This window comes from Chanos chanos, chromosome 10 (genome assembly GCF_902362185.1).
Source record: "Chanos chanos chromosome 10, fChaCha1.1, whole genome shotgun sequence".
NCBI lineage: Eukaryota > Metazoa > Chordata > Actinopteri > Gonorynchiformes > Chanidae > Chanos > Chanos chanos.
The window spans coordinates 7,165,841-7,181,633 of NC_044504.1; the positions used below are offsets into that span (position 1 = coordinate 7,165,841).

Genomic DNA, 15,793 nt, shown 5'->3' on the forward strand with positions numbered 1-15,793 from the left:
TCCCAATTCATTTGGTATATACAGGAGACTTTAGCCACCTTTTTGAACTGAAAGAAAACGGATTAAAGACCCACTGGATGGAGGCTTTGTCTGGTGTTTAGGCAATTGGACCAGGATTCAAATAGCATGTGTTTTCTTGTTACTCTGTCAAATCTTGACTGATCCTACCTTTGATCAAATACTACTTAAAAAAATCTTTTTGTAACGGTAAATCAGGTAGTATTTTACTATTAAAAAGGTGCTTATCACAAGGGCAGTCACCACTTGGTGAAACGTTTCCTCTGCTACATGCTTCTTTCCTCTGTGTTGGGGGGGTGTGTATGTGTGGGGTGTGTGTGTGTGTGTGTGTGTGTGTGTGTGCGCGGACACCCAGAGCTGGAGGTTCACATTCGCTGCCCCTCCGGGAGGAATATTCTGGAAGGTCAGCTTTGTCACGGCTCATTTCTTCGGCAGAATAAAGTGTTCCGGACACCTCAGTGGCCCCAGACGGAAGCCAGAGCCGACACCTGAACCGCTCGACTGGGAGATCACACAGTTTTGTTCGCCCCTGTCTCTCTATCTCACACTCAGCTGTGGAACTCCGCAGCTCATCTTATACTGCCCCCCCTTTGTGTCTCCACCAGCTCTTTTTTTTTACCCCCCCCCCCCATGGCCGTAAAACCTTTCTTCCTTTTCTATTAACGTGGAGCGAAAGCCACCTTATCAGGGTTTTTGTTTACGTTTTGCTGGTGTGCAGATGCGGACAGTCACTGTCTGGGTTTGGGGGTCGTGGGGTTTGGGGGTAGTAAGAATTGTAGGGCTGCGTTGAGAGGGGTAAGGCACTAGCCGCCTGTCGGATTTCTGCGCTTCCGAGGCTCCTCCGCTGGGCTAGACGTTTAGCGTCGGAGCCGCACAGCTGTGCGTCTCCCCTGAAACTCATGAGTCATGCTGAGTTCAAGCTAACTGAGAATTTCCCTAACTGGGTTTTCCCCATGTGCAGGTTAGCTATGGAGTCAGCTCTCCAGTGTTGAAAGTACGTGTGTGTGTGTGTGTGTATACGAATGCACGTGTGTGCAAGGAGAATCACAGGCAGACGCTGCCTTAGACTTTTTCTATCGGCTCTCGTTTGTGAGTTCTAAAAAAAAAAAGAAAGCTAAACTAAAGCTCAAGAAATCTCATTACTATTGCGTCTTAACACCTTTGCAGTATTTCATAATGATGGGCAGTGGAACGTGTGTGTGTGTGTGTGTGTGTGTGTGTGTGTGTGTGCGCGCACACGTGTGTGTTGTGCTGCTTACAGTCGGTTGGTTGATCATGGAAACAAAGTCCTCAGGGTAGTATAGCAGAGGATCTCCACATTGGCATTAGCACTGAATTGGAAATGAGCCCTAAATTCTCCCCAGTTAAATTTTCAGTAGCCCAAGTGTCAAATGTGAATCCAGACCAATTTGTATTTTAAGTGTCTTCCTTAGATAGTTCTTTCTCTTTAAGGGGTTTTGGTGTATTCCCAGCTAAGGCTAGCATTTAGCTGCTCCAGTGTCTCCACTGATGCTTGTGAATTAGCTATGACAGACAATGAAACACCTCCCTAGGGGGAGAGCATGTTGTAATTCTTTTTGTGTGTGTGTGTGTGTGTGTGTGTGTGTGTGTGTGCGCGCACGCAGGCATTCGTAGCTCTTACGCCAGTCAACACAGTCAAATGGGACAGGATCTCAGAGCGGCCATGTCACCAGACCGTCACATAGCTCCCATCTACGAGGACCGCACCTACCAAGGCCCCCTGTACCGAAGTCCAAACCACGCCACAATCGACCTCAAGCACGGCTCTCAGAGCGCCCTCTACAGGTCCTCCTCAGGTACGCATCCATCCACACACACGGGGATTCTCAGAGGTTTATGAGGTTTTGATTTTTGAATCTTCTTTTTCCTGAGTAAATAAAGATGAACGTTGAGAAAAACAATCGGTAAAACGAAGGTAGCACGAGGCAATAGATCATTTAGTTTTTCACGGCTGTTCCAGTGGATGGCTTATTGCACGTTGGCGGAAATAATAGCCACCTTCCAATGGATGTCATAAAAAAAAATAAAATAAATAAAAATACCAGTGAAACTTTTGTAGTTACACTGCTCAATGTTGTTTTCCTCGACACAAAACAAGAAAAGGCCTTTGATCTCTCGAAAGAAAACTGTCTTACTTTGGTAAATGCTACTATCTGTCTTTTATCTTGACTCTAATATCATCCAGCAGTGGAAACAACAGAGTTGTTTGGATTTGGTTTACATTAGCATATTTCTACGCTTTTATGTTAGTTTGATATCATGTACCTCAGGGATTGCATGTGCGTGCGAGCGTGCGTGCGTGTGAACGTGGTTGTGCGTGTTCCTATGTATGGGTTTTGCATGCATGCTTTTGGCCTTCAGCCCCTGTGCTCTGTTGGCTTTTAAAAGGTTCAGGTGTTAAGGCTGTGTCAGGGAACACTCTGTTCCTACACAGAGAACTGTTCTCTTTATTCTCTCACAGAGAGAGAGAGAGAGAGAGAGAGAGAGAAAGCTGGAGACCCAGCTGCAACAAAAGGCCTCCATTACCGTAACATCACTGTAATAATGCACCCAGAGAGACAGTACTGTGTCAAACCTGCCAGAGGGACTTTTTTTGGGTGGGCGTGGGGGGCCTCTCCAAACCAGCCCCCGCTCACAGCCCTCAGCTTTTCACACAACCTCTCTTCCCATCCCTCTCCAGAGCCGAGATCTCTCTTCGCCGATAACTCTGGCAATAAACTGTATTGGTGTGGTGAAGGAGTCCCTTCAATAAGCAACTATAATGTGTTCACAGGGAAAAAAAGCTTTTCAAAAGAAAAGAAAGAAAAGAAAAACGAGTTTGTGATCTTTGCAACAACAACAAAAAACCGAAACGCACCTCATTATTAAAAGAAAAAATACAATTTGAATCCCTAGCTCCCTTTGTTAGGGTGTGAAATAAAATTATAATGACCCTTATCTTCTGTCTACACCCCTCTTTTTCATGTGTGCTGTGTTCATAGCTTACTGATTTACTTTGTTCAGAGGTTTTTTGGGGTTTTTTTGCGCTTCATAAGAAACACTGATACCCACCATAAAGCGGAGAAAGAGTGCGAGGGTGTCTTGTATGATACAGAAGACGTCCAGATGTACAGTGCTCATGATAACCCTTCACAGAAACCTCTTTGTTTTTTTGACTTTCGTTTAAGTAATCAGAAAAAAAGCTGCCGGGCTTTTTTTTCTCGCCGCTGATCAAACATGTATAGGTTGTGAGACCAGAGGAAAGTGTCTATTGTGAAGAGAGGCTGTCATTTCAGATGTGAGTGTGAAAGGTGTGGTTTGTCTTCTTTGATGCACAGCTGTTGTCAGCAAAATTGTGCGCGTACGCGCGCGTGTGTGTGTGTGTGTGTGTGTAACCGCTATCACTCATGACTCTCATGACCGTATGACCGGAAAATAGTGGCAGGTTTTTTGTTTTTTTGGGAGTTTTTTTTCCATCTTTTTGGTTTGGCACTGTTTTGATGCTGAACCTGTAGTTATCTATGTGCTAGTGATGCGTGAATCGCAGTTATGTCCGCGGGTCAGGCGAGCCCAGTCATAAAAATGAACATTCTGCTTAATAGCGGACGGGTGGCCGGTGGGTGAAATAATACATCATGAATGAGGAAAATGTTAATTACATTCTCTAAAACATAAACGTATTTTAAGGTTCAGTTTTCGTCAGGCGCGAATTTGCAGACTAGCCTCTGGTTGCGCCAGTTGTGGCGTCCGTTCGTCTTAAGCAGCAATAGAGGCAAAAAAGATCTGAGGGAAAATTAACTGCTGCCATTTTCATTTCACCAGAAAAGAAGAACTTTTACTTTAAATAAATGTTTATTTAATTACCAGTCTACTTCAGTGTAATATGTTACCGCATCATCGCGCTAACATATATCCCACTGAGGAAATAATGGTAACGTGTGATCGCGTGCGGGTCTCTAAATTGGAGAAAATCCTTTTTTCGGGTGGGTGGCGGGTGGATGATTTATGCGCACATGCGGATTCGGATGATGCCAGAGCCAATCCGCGCATCACTACTATGCACACACACACACACACACAAACACACACTCACCAGCCCCAAAACACAACCAGCCCTACTCAGTGACCCGGTGACCTGAGAGCTAGGGCTCTGATGTTGCCCAGTAGCATAGGTCACAATGTCAAGAAATCTCAACTGACAAAATGAGAAAGACAAAAATAGCAGTTATTGTTAAAAAATGATCAAGCCAAGAAAGACTCATACAGACTAAATATTTAACCTGTCTTGGCAGGATATCCTCGGTGTGCGTTTACATTTTTTACGTCTGTGTGCGTCTGTGTGCGTCTGTGTGCGTCTGTGTGCGCGTGTGTGTGTGTGCGCGCGTGTGCATGGACAAGCGAGAGAAGCACAGTCGATCTCTCATTGTGTTAAGGACTGTTTTGAAGTGGATGTGCGTGCCACACAGATAGGAATAAAAGGAGAAACGCGGCTATTCGGTGTATAAAGGATTATCTCCGTGACTGTGGACTCGTGTCCTCAGCAAGCCTGTGAGATAGTTAAATCTTTAAGCGTAGCTTTGGAAAGTAACAACAAGCACCGGCTGAGCAAACGCTCTTTTATTTACTCTGGAATCGTGCAGAGGCCTTGTAACTGTGTCATTAATGAAGTCCAGATTGAGAGAATTGCTGCGCGCTGCAAAAAAAAAAAAAAAAAAAATCTCGACTTTTCAACACCCTGTAAAAACACAGATTTTGCAGACCGCGTCTCAAGAGCTCAGGCAAAAGATAAAAAAAAAAAATTTTTTTTTTTTTTTGCAAAGCTCGCTTTGCTTTGGTTTGTCTTCTTTTTCTCATGTTAAATCATTCTTCTCTTTTTTTTTTCTCTTTTCTTTCTTTTTCTTTTTTTTTTCCTGCAGGCGTCGGGAACCTCCACCGAACGTCGAGCCAACGGAGCACAATGACGTACCAAAGAAGCAACTACGCCCTGAGTTCCGCAGCCACCTACGCCGAACCTTACCGCTCCGCCCAGTACCGGCCGGGGGACGCCGGCTACGGCCGACAGGCGGTCGCCCTGGACGACGGCGCGCCGCGCTCCCCCTCCATAGACAGCATACAGAAAGATCCGAGGTAATGCAGTCCAGGCTTTAGCGGCGCTTAGCGTGGCCGTTTCCTCTGCATACTGCTGGCTCGACATTTGTGTCCTCTGTTCACACGCTAAGGCCCCCCCCCCCCCCCCCCCCACCTCTGCCCCCACGGGCATAGGGCCAGGGCTTCAGTCGTTACTCTGCACGCCTGGCCCCCTTCACAATGGATATCCACACCAGGGAGTGTGTGAGTGTGTGTTAAGGCTAGTGAAAAGTACAAGAGCATGTGCTTCAGACTTTGTTGCTGATTCCCTGACTTAGCACATTTGGGAGTGTTGTTCACACCCCTGTATGTTTGAGTGCATTGAAGGGAGCCTGTCTCTGTAGCTGTGTGTGTGTGTGTGTGCATGTGTGTGTATGTGTGTGTGTGTGTGTGTATGAAAGGGCAGAGAGAGGAGAAGCGGGTGAAACATGATGTTGTCCTCAGAGAGGGGGAACTGTGACTCCAGGCCAGTTCTGATTAAAACAGTCCAGATTTCTGTGCAGTGGTGTTACTTAGTACTCTGCTGTGCACAGTTTGTACTGTATCATTTCTCCTAAAAGTTAATATCAGTTTTCCTAACAAACAGTTTTCCTAACAGTTTTACTAACGGTTTTACAGACAGGGCCAGGTTAGGGTAGAGTATTGTATCATTCCGAGACCAGTGCTTGCAATTTTAATGTAATTGGATTCCACTGGAGTTCAGAAATGATGGACATTTTATTAAAATATCCGGTTTAATATTGGCTGATGATATGTTATAATAACGTCGATATCTAATTTATGTTTCTATTAAATTATCAAACTTTGTTATCTGTGCGACCAGAGGAATTCAATCAGTCTGCTTGAATGTTATGTTCAAATGAGGGGGAATAATAAGATCTGGTTTTGCATTTTAGGTAGCAGAAAGCTTTTCAAAAGAAATGAGAGAACTTTTTTCATAAAGCAAACTTGGCTAATGGCAATAATTTCTCACAAGATATTACGTACATTTTCAGAGCAGTCCAAATGAAACAAAACGAGAGGAAATGTTGTCCTTCGGGCAAAACTGTGAGAAGGAAGAATGCAGTAACATGAAGGCCTGATTGGATTTTAATAATCATGTCTGAGAGAGTCATCTCTTACCCAGTTGTTGTTGCTCTGTGTGGAGAGCCGGGCTTGTGCGGAGGGAGGGGCTATCAGGTACGGTTGTCATAGCGACGACCTTTTGACCCTCTGTTGCAGGGAGTTTGCCTGGCGTGACCCGGAGCTTCCAGAGGTCATCCACATGCTGCAGCACCAGTTCCCTTCGGTGCAGGCCAATGCCGCAGCCTACCTGCAGCACCTGTGCTTCGGTGATAACCGTATCAAGGCAGAGGTAAGGCCCGCAGGCCCAGTGGGAGAGCACTGTTCTGGGTAGAGGGTTTTACCATGCTCCCCTGGCACGGAGCACTCAGAAGCCAGGAAGCCAACCTCCAGAACCCAGTGATATACCACACACCAATAAAAGCAAAAAGCAAACGTGCATGAACTCACATTCATAACTTTACAAACACACACACACACACACGCACACAGAGAGACACACAGTCATACTTACAATCTTTAACATTTCACCTATCAAGTCTATAGACACACTGTCTAAGATGCTTGGTGGAAAAAAAAAAAAAAAAGGACTTAAACTCTTATCTGTGTTCACGGTGAAGACCTCATCCAGAGCATACGTTATCTCACAAACACATTACATTCTAATCTCAAACATTACAGCTTCAACTCAAAAAAACATCAGCACAAACCAGTGCATAGTGAATTAAAAAACACTGAAAGATTTCATTCAACAGAAATCCCATTTAGAGAGAGAGAGAGAGAGAGACACACACACACACACGGACGACCCACGGAGAGTTTATTTATTTTTTCGTTTGGGAGCTTTGGAGATTTTGTAAATCATAACAACAGGATATTTGCTTTCGTCAGCATTTCTAATCCCCGTTTGGTTCTACACATGGTTTTCATCAGGAGCAACATTCTGACTCTTGTGTTGCCTGTAGCAAAAATATTTGGATTTATCAGACAAATACCTTACCTCTATACCTCTATATCATCTTACCTTACATGTTTGCTCTGTACATAACTGTAATCCAAATGTCAATACAGACAGTCTGTTCCTATAAATAAACACACACACGCATGCACTCACACAGGTTAGACCAATAGGTTGCATGTTTAATGCAACCTGCGCAAGGCCCATGCATCCAGTAATATCATGGTCAGTATGACCATCAATAATAATCATGTTCCCACAGTTTAGCAGAGTGAAAGGGCTTAGAAGGGCTTTGAATCAAGATCATTTTCATTCTGTTTCCAGTGGTCAGCGTCTTTCAGTAATATGTAAAGATTGTTAAACTTGAATCGAGATGTGATCTTCAGAGACTGAAATTTTTGGATAAACACGCTCTTGGATTCTTCAGGTGTGTCGTCTCGGAGGAATCAAACATCTCGTGGACCTTTTGGACCATAAAGTCGTTGAAGTTCAGAGGAACGCGTGTGGAGCCCTTCGGAATCTGGTTTATGGCAAAGCCACGGACGACAACAAGATCGCCGTGAGGAACGCCGGAGGGATTCCAGCTCTGCTCCGACTACTGAGGAAGACAGTGGATGCGGAAGTGAGGGAGATCATCACAGGTGTGTCTGTGTATGCCTGCGTATGTGTCTGTGTGTGTGTCTGTGTGTGTGTCTGTGTGTGTGTCTGTGTGTGTGTCTGTGCGGGTCTGGGTCTGGGTTTGTGTGTGTGTGTGTGTGTGTGTGTGTGGTGACTCCACCTCTCTGGCTTGCTTTTTTTTTCACCATCTGCTGTGCCAACACAAAGCACTACACATAGTTTACACTCCAGAAATCCTGTCTGTTCTTCAGGCCTGCTGGAGTTCTATGGGGATGTTTTTTTTTTTTTTTGTGCGTTTAGGACATTTGAATAGGAGAAAGATTGACTGGATGAATAATGTATTGAACTCCCCTCCCCGATCAGCCCAGATGTGTAGCCTGAGCTTTGGGTCAGGGCTATGGTTCTGTATGCCTTGCCATTTCACTTATCTGAAAGTGTGCAATAACACATGAATTAGTCAGAGAGGTTAACAAGAAGGCAAGTTTCAGTAGTGTTAAAAATTCAGAATCTCAGGTGTGTGCTCAAGATTCATGTCGCTTGAAGCATGAACTTGGAATATTATGCGCTCTCTCTCTCTCTCTCTCTCTCTCTTTTCCCCTTTCCCCTTCTTTCTCAATCTCACTTGCAAAAACACAGGTGCATTCACATGCTTCTGACATGGGGGCCGGGGGGTGGGGGGGAGGTGGGGATATGTATCGCCTTTTAAACTGTATTTTTCTCTACAGTGCAGCAGATGCTGAGATGAAGAGTCTTGACATCCATCTGATATGTGTGTGTGTGTGTGTGTGTGTGTGTGTATGTGAGCGGGTACATGCACAGAGCAGATATCTGTCAAACACACTCAGGATTTGCTAAAGGTAGATTATTAATAATGGACTAAGCCTCTACGGTGGTGGAATAGAGTGAGTGAGTGAGTGAGTGTGTGTGTGTGTGTGTGTGTGTGTGCGTGTATGTGCGTGCGTGTGTGTGTGTGTATTTATGTCTGTATGTGTTTGTGTGTATTTGCGTGGTCCTCTGAGACCTATGTCTGCTTGACTCAGTTTGCAGGCTAATGGTTTCAGCAGGCAAACAAAACACAGGGCCACACAGACCCAACCTGGTGGTGAAATGCTCTTTTTTCCGGTAATGCTTTGTGTGGGTGTGTTTTTTATATGTATCCTGAGTGTCAGACAGGTCCTCTCTCGTGTGGTCTATCCCAGCGTTTTCTTGGCGGCTCATCTAAATATGACTTCACTTTGTTTTCCCCTCAGCCACCCTGAGCTGTCTAGAGATTCATAGAATTAACTTGACCTCATAAACATTCTGTCGCTTGCCAGTAATTCTTTTGTATCAGGAGAAAAAAATGATATATTTATGTTGCTGTAAATTAAAAAAAAAAGAAAAAATGAAACGAGTTATTTAAATCTGATTTTATTTAACCAAGCGTTTCGCGTACAAAGGTTGAAAGTCAACACAATGAATGATAAATTGGGTCTTTTTTTTAATCGGTAATATTCTAGCGCAAATGCAAGCCTGAACGCTGTTTAGTAGCAGCGTGAAGTGAACATTTGTGTCGTTTGTGTTTGGTCATGCTGAAACTCTTAGCGTTGGTTAATTGACGTTTGGAACGGTGACATGTTGAGTAATCAGATAAGGTCGCCGTGACAACCCTCCAGATAATTACATCCAACGAGAGTCTTTTGCTTTCTCAAGCAATCACAAACGCTTTGGTTTTGTAGACGCAATGACCAAAACAGAACTGACAGGAATTGCTCTCCTTCTGAAAACACAGTCAAACATTTTTCTCTCAGATACTTTTAGTGGACGTTGGAGCTCAGTGTTGTAATCCCGACTGGTTTGTTTTAGTTTGTGCATGTTATAGAAATAATAGTCCACTGATTGTTATGATGGATTTTGACCCTGCGGTGACTGTAACAACTTTTATATTGTGTTATTGGTGATATCCCATTGGTTTTAGATTTGTTATGATGAAGGTACTTTTTTGTAATGTTGATGTGTATTCAGGCAAATTTTGATTGTGATGTAACAGTCGTTTGGTTGCTATGACAACCGTCTTTATTTAATGATTTCATAAAGGGGGCCGTAAGGACTGGTTGTGTATGGTTAATGATTTCCATAGGATTTTGCTATTCATGATGATGTAACAGTGGCAACATGACGGTTGGGGCTTGCGTCTTTGGGGACAATGACTTTGGATGTGTCCTTGAATGACGGGGCACTTTGTGTAGAGTGGAGTTGGGAACAGTTTGGTCTGGACTGATAAAATTCCAGCATTTCAGCCAAAACAAAGATGTGTCTGCAGAGGTCATAGGGTCATGTCGAGCGGCCAGGTTTGATGAAGTGGTGCTGAACGCTCCGCTGGGTTCCGTGAGAGCTGAAGGACAGTGAACGAGGCCTGTTGCTATGTGACGCTGTGTTTTTCTGCTGTTAATGCTGCTGTAAGATGTTGCTATACACACTGACCCTGCTGGGTTTTTTTTTTGCCTTACCCAATGACTGAGCCTGAACAACTAACTATATTTCTCCTCTCCTCTCCTCTCCTCTCCTCTCCTCTCCTCTCCTCTCCTCTCCTCTCCTCTCCTCTCCTCTCCTCTCCTCTCCTCTCCTCTCCTCTCCTCTCCTCATCTCTCTTCTCCTCTTCTCCCCTTTCCTCTCCTGCTCCTGCTCCTGCTCCTGCTAAGTCCAGATCCCTCGTTCTCCGACTTTCACTAGAAAGAGCACTTCCACAGTCAGTCGTCCAAAACCAAAGAAAAAGAAGGGGAAAACACACATGCTCTCTCTCTCTCTCTCTGTCTCTCTCTCTCTCTCTCTTTCTCTCCAACTCACTCGTGCACACACTCTCACACACAAACACTCTCGTACACACTATCTGTGTCTCTCACTCTTTAATGTGACTCTGGCCCCACAAGACCTACACAAGCTGTTATGTTAAGCAAAGCATTTTCCCACTCATATGTACATATACTGGACATTCCTCTGTGAGACAAAGCCACTCTTAGGTCATATCAGATGCATGGAAGCTGCTGCCTGTCAAATATAACTTTCTTCAGTTCCCATGACATATTTATATTCCTGTGTTGGGTCAAACAAAGTTTGATGCATATTTGAGTGCGATAATGCTTACTGAAGAAGTTAGTCAGAATCTGAGATGTCTAGGCAGATGTAAACAGTGACCGTACTGTTGAAATCTGTTGTATGAATCATGAACTCTCCCTGGTTCTGCAGAGGCTATGTGAGGAGAGTTAGCACTCTTAACTAGCAGCTGTTGGTATGTGTTGACAGTTGAGGAAATGAGAGTTTGTGCCACAGACGACATATGGCTCCTTTTGAATCCTGTAAGACTGTTCAATCCCCACCATATGCAATCAAATGATTAACCTGTGTTAATGCATTAGATGGGCCTGCTCACTGTGGTTCTGCCCAGACAGACACACACACACACACACACACACAGAGCACTGGCCTGTCCTGTGATGGCTGTCTTCCTATGCTTAAGTTAATTTCAGTTGACTGTAACTGATTAACAGACTGATAAACATACCAAATGACATTATAGCTATAGACTGGTCACCACAGAGAGAGAAGCGCTCTCTCTCTCACATACACACACACACACACACACACACACACACAGTCACACATGTACACACACTTTCTCTCTTTCTACTCTTTCTCTCTCTGTCTCTCTCACTCCTGTGCTATTTTGTCACACTCTCTCATTCTCTCTTACCTGCTTTTTTTGGAGGTACCGCTTTCTTTTAGCATGGATTTGAACCAATCCCAGGTCATAATGCTGTCATTTCCAGAACCCACATCAGGCGTAAATGAGGTGATAAAGCCAAGCCGATGACAGCGGCTTCAATCTTCTCTCCCTTTTCTCCATCTCCTCTCCACATTAAACTGTGTCTCTAATGGGAGTTTGTCACTCTCTGATGAGGTGAGAGAGCAGCTAATGTTCTGGAGCTTCTCTCTCTCTCTCTCTCTCTCTCTCCCTCTCTCTCTTTTACCTCCTAAATGAGGAGAGGGTGAGCACGTGAGAGGGTACGTTCGCGGTGGTTTTAATGAGCCTGTCCTGATTTGGCGTTTCCGGCGCTGGGTGTCAGAGATAAGAGTCATCCCCTGCATGTCGGGCCAGCTGCATCGCTTTCTCAACAGAGCGGTGGAATAGAGTCTCCATTTTCACCACGGGATCAAACCGTCAAACCCGACGTTTGACATCGTCGTAGCTTGTGGCTGTGGCGGTGATTGCAGGTTAGGCTTACGTGGGTTGGTTAGTTTAATTTCGGTGATAAGTTCTGAGTAGGTTGAATGGCATTTGGGATTTCTTAGTGCTGGACTACAGCGTGTGCTCAAGTCTCTAATATAGATACAAACCCAGTATGCGGGCTTTTATCTCCTACACTCATTAATTGAAAGAGAAGACAGACACACTAGATAGCTACTCCAGAGCATGATATAAAAGCCCTCAAGGGAGCCACTGGAAGTAGTCCTCTACAGGCACAGGCACACACACACACACACACACTCACACACACACTCACTCATACTCCCACACGTTGCTATTGTGAGGTTTATTCTGGAGTTTGAGAGGGAAAGGGTGTGGGTGTGTGTGTGTGTGCGTGCGTCTGTGTGCATGTGTGTGCGTCTGTGTCTGTGTGTGTCTGTGTGTGTGTGTCTTTGTCTGTGTGTGTGTAACGGTTGAAACAGAGCATGTTCTCTCTCCATGGTTACAGATAACAGGGAAATGGGGATTCAGTGGTCTTTGAGTTCCTCAGTAAAAGTGTTCTAATTAAAAAGACTTGTTATGTTCTGTTTCCCAAACAGATGCAGCTTCAAAGCTCTCTCTATCTCTGCCCTCCAGTGTCATTAGTCCCTGTACCTGTTCTAGAAATGTGTTCAGTAACCCCCTCCCGAACAGAGACACGCTGCAGGGAGACGGCACAAATGATGCATCGTATTAAATGTGTATCGTTCTCATCAGTAGAGACTTTTTGTGGCTGGTAGAAGCAGCATGACTTACTTTGATGTAGCTATGCTGTGAGTTAATGTGGTCGAACCATCCATATACCTGATCTGTGTGTGTGTGTGTGTGTGTGTGTGTGTGTGTGTGTGTGTGTGTGTGTGTGCACGAACACGTGCGTACACACGTGTGTCTGTCCATCACTGGGTTGCGGGTGTCCATCACTGGTTGTGGACTGAATGGTGAACGATTCACTGTGAGTGACAACTCTGTGTGTGTGTGTGTGTGTGTGTGTGTGTGTGTTTCTGTGCATGCCTTTTCCTATGTATGTGTGTTTTACAAACTACAATCTGTTTCTCTCTCTCTCTCGCTCTGTGCACAGGGGTGTTGTGGAACTTGTCGTCATGTGATGCTGTAAAAATGACAATCATTCGGGATGCCTTAAGCACTCTGACCAACACTGTGGTAATTCCTCACTCTGGCTGGAGCAGCTCCAATTTTGATGATGAGCACAAACTCAAATTCCACTCCTCTCTGGTCCTACGTAACACCACCGGCTGCCTCAGGTAACTGTTCTCTGCTGCCCTCTACTGCACAGATAGGGTTAATACAACACAATCAGCATGACCTTATATGGGTGTACTGCATCTTCAAGTAGACTGTATATATGGCTATGGGTTATCTTTTTTCCTACGCACACGCGCGCGCACACACATACATACACGCGCACACACACACACACACACACACACACACACACACTAAGTGTTTTGTTGGAAATGTTTAAGTCAAGCTTTCAGTGGATTACTTTATGAAACACAATATCACAAAAAAACAACATGTGACAGGAAGCACTGCAATGCCAGTTAATACACACAGGGAAATAAGAAATTCAGTTTGTTTAAGCCCATTAAACTCTCGCTATTGCTTTCAGTTCAGATGTATGGGCGACAGTCTCAGACTCACAGCTGTGTAAAGTCAAAATGACGATAATGTGTTTTATCTGCGGCTCTGATGGCTGTGTGTGTGTGTGTGTGTGTGTGTGTGTGTGTGTGGATTTAAGAGGGAAACTCGTGACTGTTTACCGCACCTCATTTCTCACTGGGTGTGACTAATAGACTAGTCTGAACATGTCGCTGTTTTACCTGGGACGGTGAAATCTGCACTGTAAGGGAAGAAGGCTTTCTTTAAAAAAAACCCCCAAAAAAACAGTCACACCCTTCTGTGTTTAGTGAAGTGTAAAACAGGAAGTTTTAGATCCTCACACATACGTTCACACATAGGCCTGTTAGCATGTTTACTTGTGGTGTCCACATTGAGCCAGTGCACAGAGCAGGGCGGAGCGACTCCCGACTCCACTGCAGAGTGCTTCAGTCTGAATGCTTTGGCTTGTGTAATATGTCACAGGCCATACATAAACTCTGGAAGCATTTCTTTTTACCCACTGTTCACACTGTTGTGTGTGTGTGTATATATATATATATATATATATATATATATATATATATATATATATATATATATATGTCTGTGTGTATGTCCAATGGGTGTATGTTTGTTTTGTGTAATCATTTGTGTATTGATATTCGTGCACGGGCCTCTATAAATACTGTTTGTTTGTTTCTGTGAGAAGTACTTGGTAAATTATGTGTGTGTGTGTGTGTGTAGGAACCTGAGCTCAGCAGGAGAGGAGGCACGGAAACAGATGCGTTGTTGTGAGGGGCTGGTGGACTCACTGCTCTACGTCATCAAAGCCTGCGTCAGCACCTCGGACTTTGACAGCAAGGTCCGCCACCTAACGCACACTCACAAACCCCTAAAACATCTCAGATTCAAGGCAAAAATGTATCTTTATGTCAATTTGTAACCTGTTACAGTCTGACGCTTTTAACCAAGTGAATAACCACTAGGTCTAGAGTGAAGCTTTTGTGACTTTAAATGAGTGATCCCTGTGGCTAATAGTATTGAAACTTATTATTATTCGGGCCTTGTAGACGTTGCTGCTGCTGTTCTGGAATGTTTTAATTCTTAGCACAATAAGTATTCATGTCCTCATTAGTGGAACATAGCTCACCACACAGGATGAAAGCCGTGAGGTATTAAAATAGTTTGTTATGGCCTTAGAAGTGCTTTAAGGAAATCTTTAATCTCCTAGCACAGTGTCTGCCATACTTAATGAGTTTAAACCGATCCAACGCCGAGTGTGTAAATCGCTGTCCCCACATGTCAGAGGTACTTACAGGACGTCCTTGTAATGAAGTATTCTCTCTCTCTCTGCTGTTCTCTCTCTCTCTCTCTCTCTCTGTGCTGCTGTTAGATTGTGGAGAACTGTATTTGCACTCTGAGAAATCTGTCGTATCGGTTGGAGTTGGAGATGCCTCCGACCCGGTTGACGGGAACCCAGGAGCTGGATGGTCTTTTGGCCACGGAGTCGCCCAGTAAAGACGCGGACTACAGCTGCTGGGGACGGAAGAAAAAAAAGAAGAAACGGAACGCGCTGGAAGACCAAGTGAGTCAGTCAGCAAAGAGAGTAGACCGACAAAAAAAAAAGAGAGAGAGAGAAAACCTCGACACGACATTTCTACAACCAGCAAAATATTTACTTTCACCGATTCAAACTGACAAGAGCAAAATGAAACAGAGACGAACGGAGTCGTAGCGGATTCATTGAAATCTTACGCCGGGGTTTTTAAAGAGGCTCTTCACATCGTGTTTCACTAAAGCCTTTCGCAAGAGATTGCTCCTTTGAAATATTCGAACGCCGACCTTTCACGTATTGTATGAAGGACGTTACACTTCGCGCCGCACGCGTGCTAGCCTCGCGTAGAGTCGTATTTGCTTTTTTTTTCTGGAGCGTTCCGCATCTGGAGGCCCTGCATTCCAGCAGAATGAGACAGCCTGAGGGAAGTCCTACTGTACTAATAAAACCACAGCACACATTCTTGTGTCTTATTGGGCTCTGTGTACACATAGCATCCCTGATCTCTGGAATCTAGACATTTCTCACTGACCACATCTAGTCAGTTTCCTGTGTGTGTATGGGTGTGTGC

The 15,793-nt window shown here is 44.6% G+C and overlaps 1 protein-coding gene across 1 annotated transcript in view; it reads left to right on the plus strand.

Annotated features, from left to right (window-relative positions):
- The window catches only part of LOC115822219 (plakophilin-4-like), a 66,538-nt gene that overhangs the window by 45,148 nt on the left and 5,597 nt on the right, over positions 1-15,793 (plus strand). Inside the window, exons 8-14 of the mRNA XM_030785944.1 lie at positions 1,644-1,835; positions 4,935-5,145; positions 6,367-6,499; positions 7,593-7,806; positions 13,126-13,309; positions 14,412-14,529; positions 15,061-15,252. Of these exons, the coding sequence (XP_030641804.1) occupies positions 1,644-1,835; positions 4,935-5,145; positions 6,367-6,499; positions 7,593-7,806; positions 13,126-13,309; positions 14,412-14,529; positions 15,061-15,252 (1,244 nt within the window). The remainder of the gene's footprint in view (positions 1-1,643; positions 1,836-4,934; positions 5,146-6,366; positions 6,500-7,592; positions 7,807-13,125; positions 13,310-14,411; positions 14,530-15,060; positions 15,253-15,793) is intronic.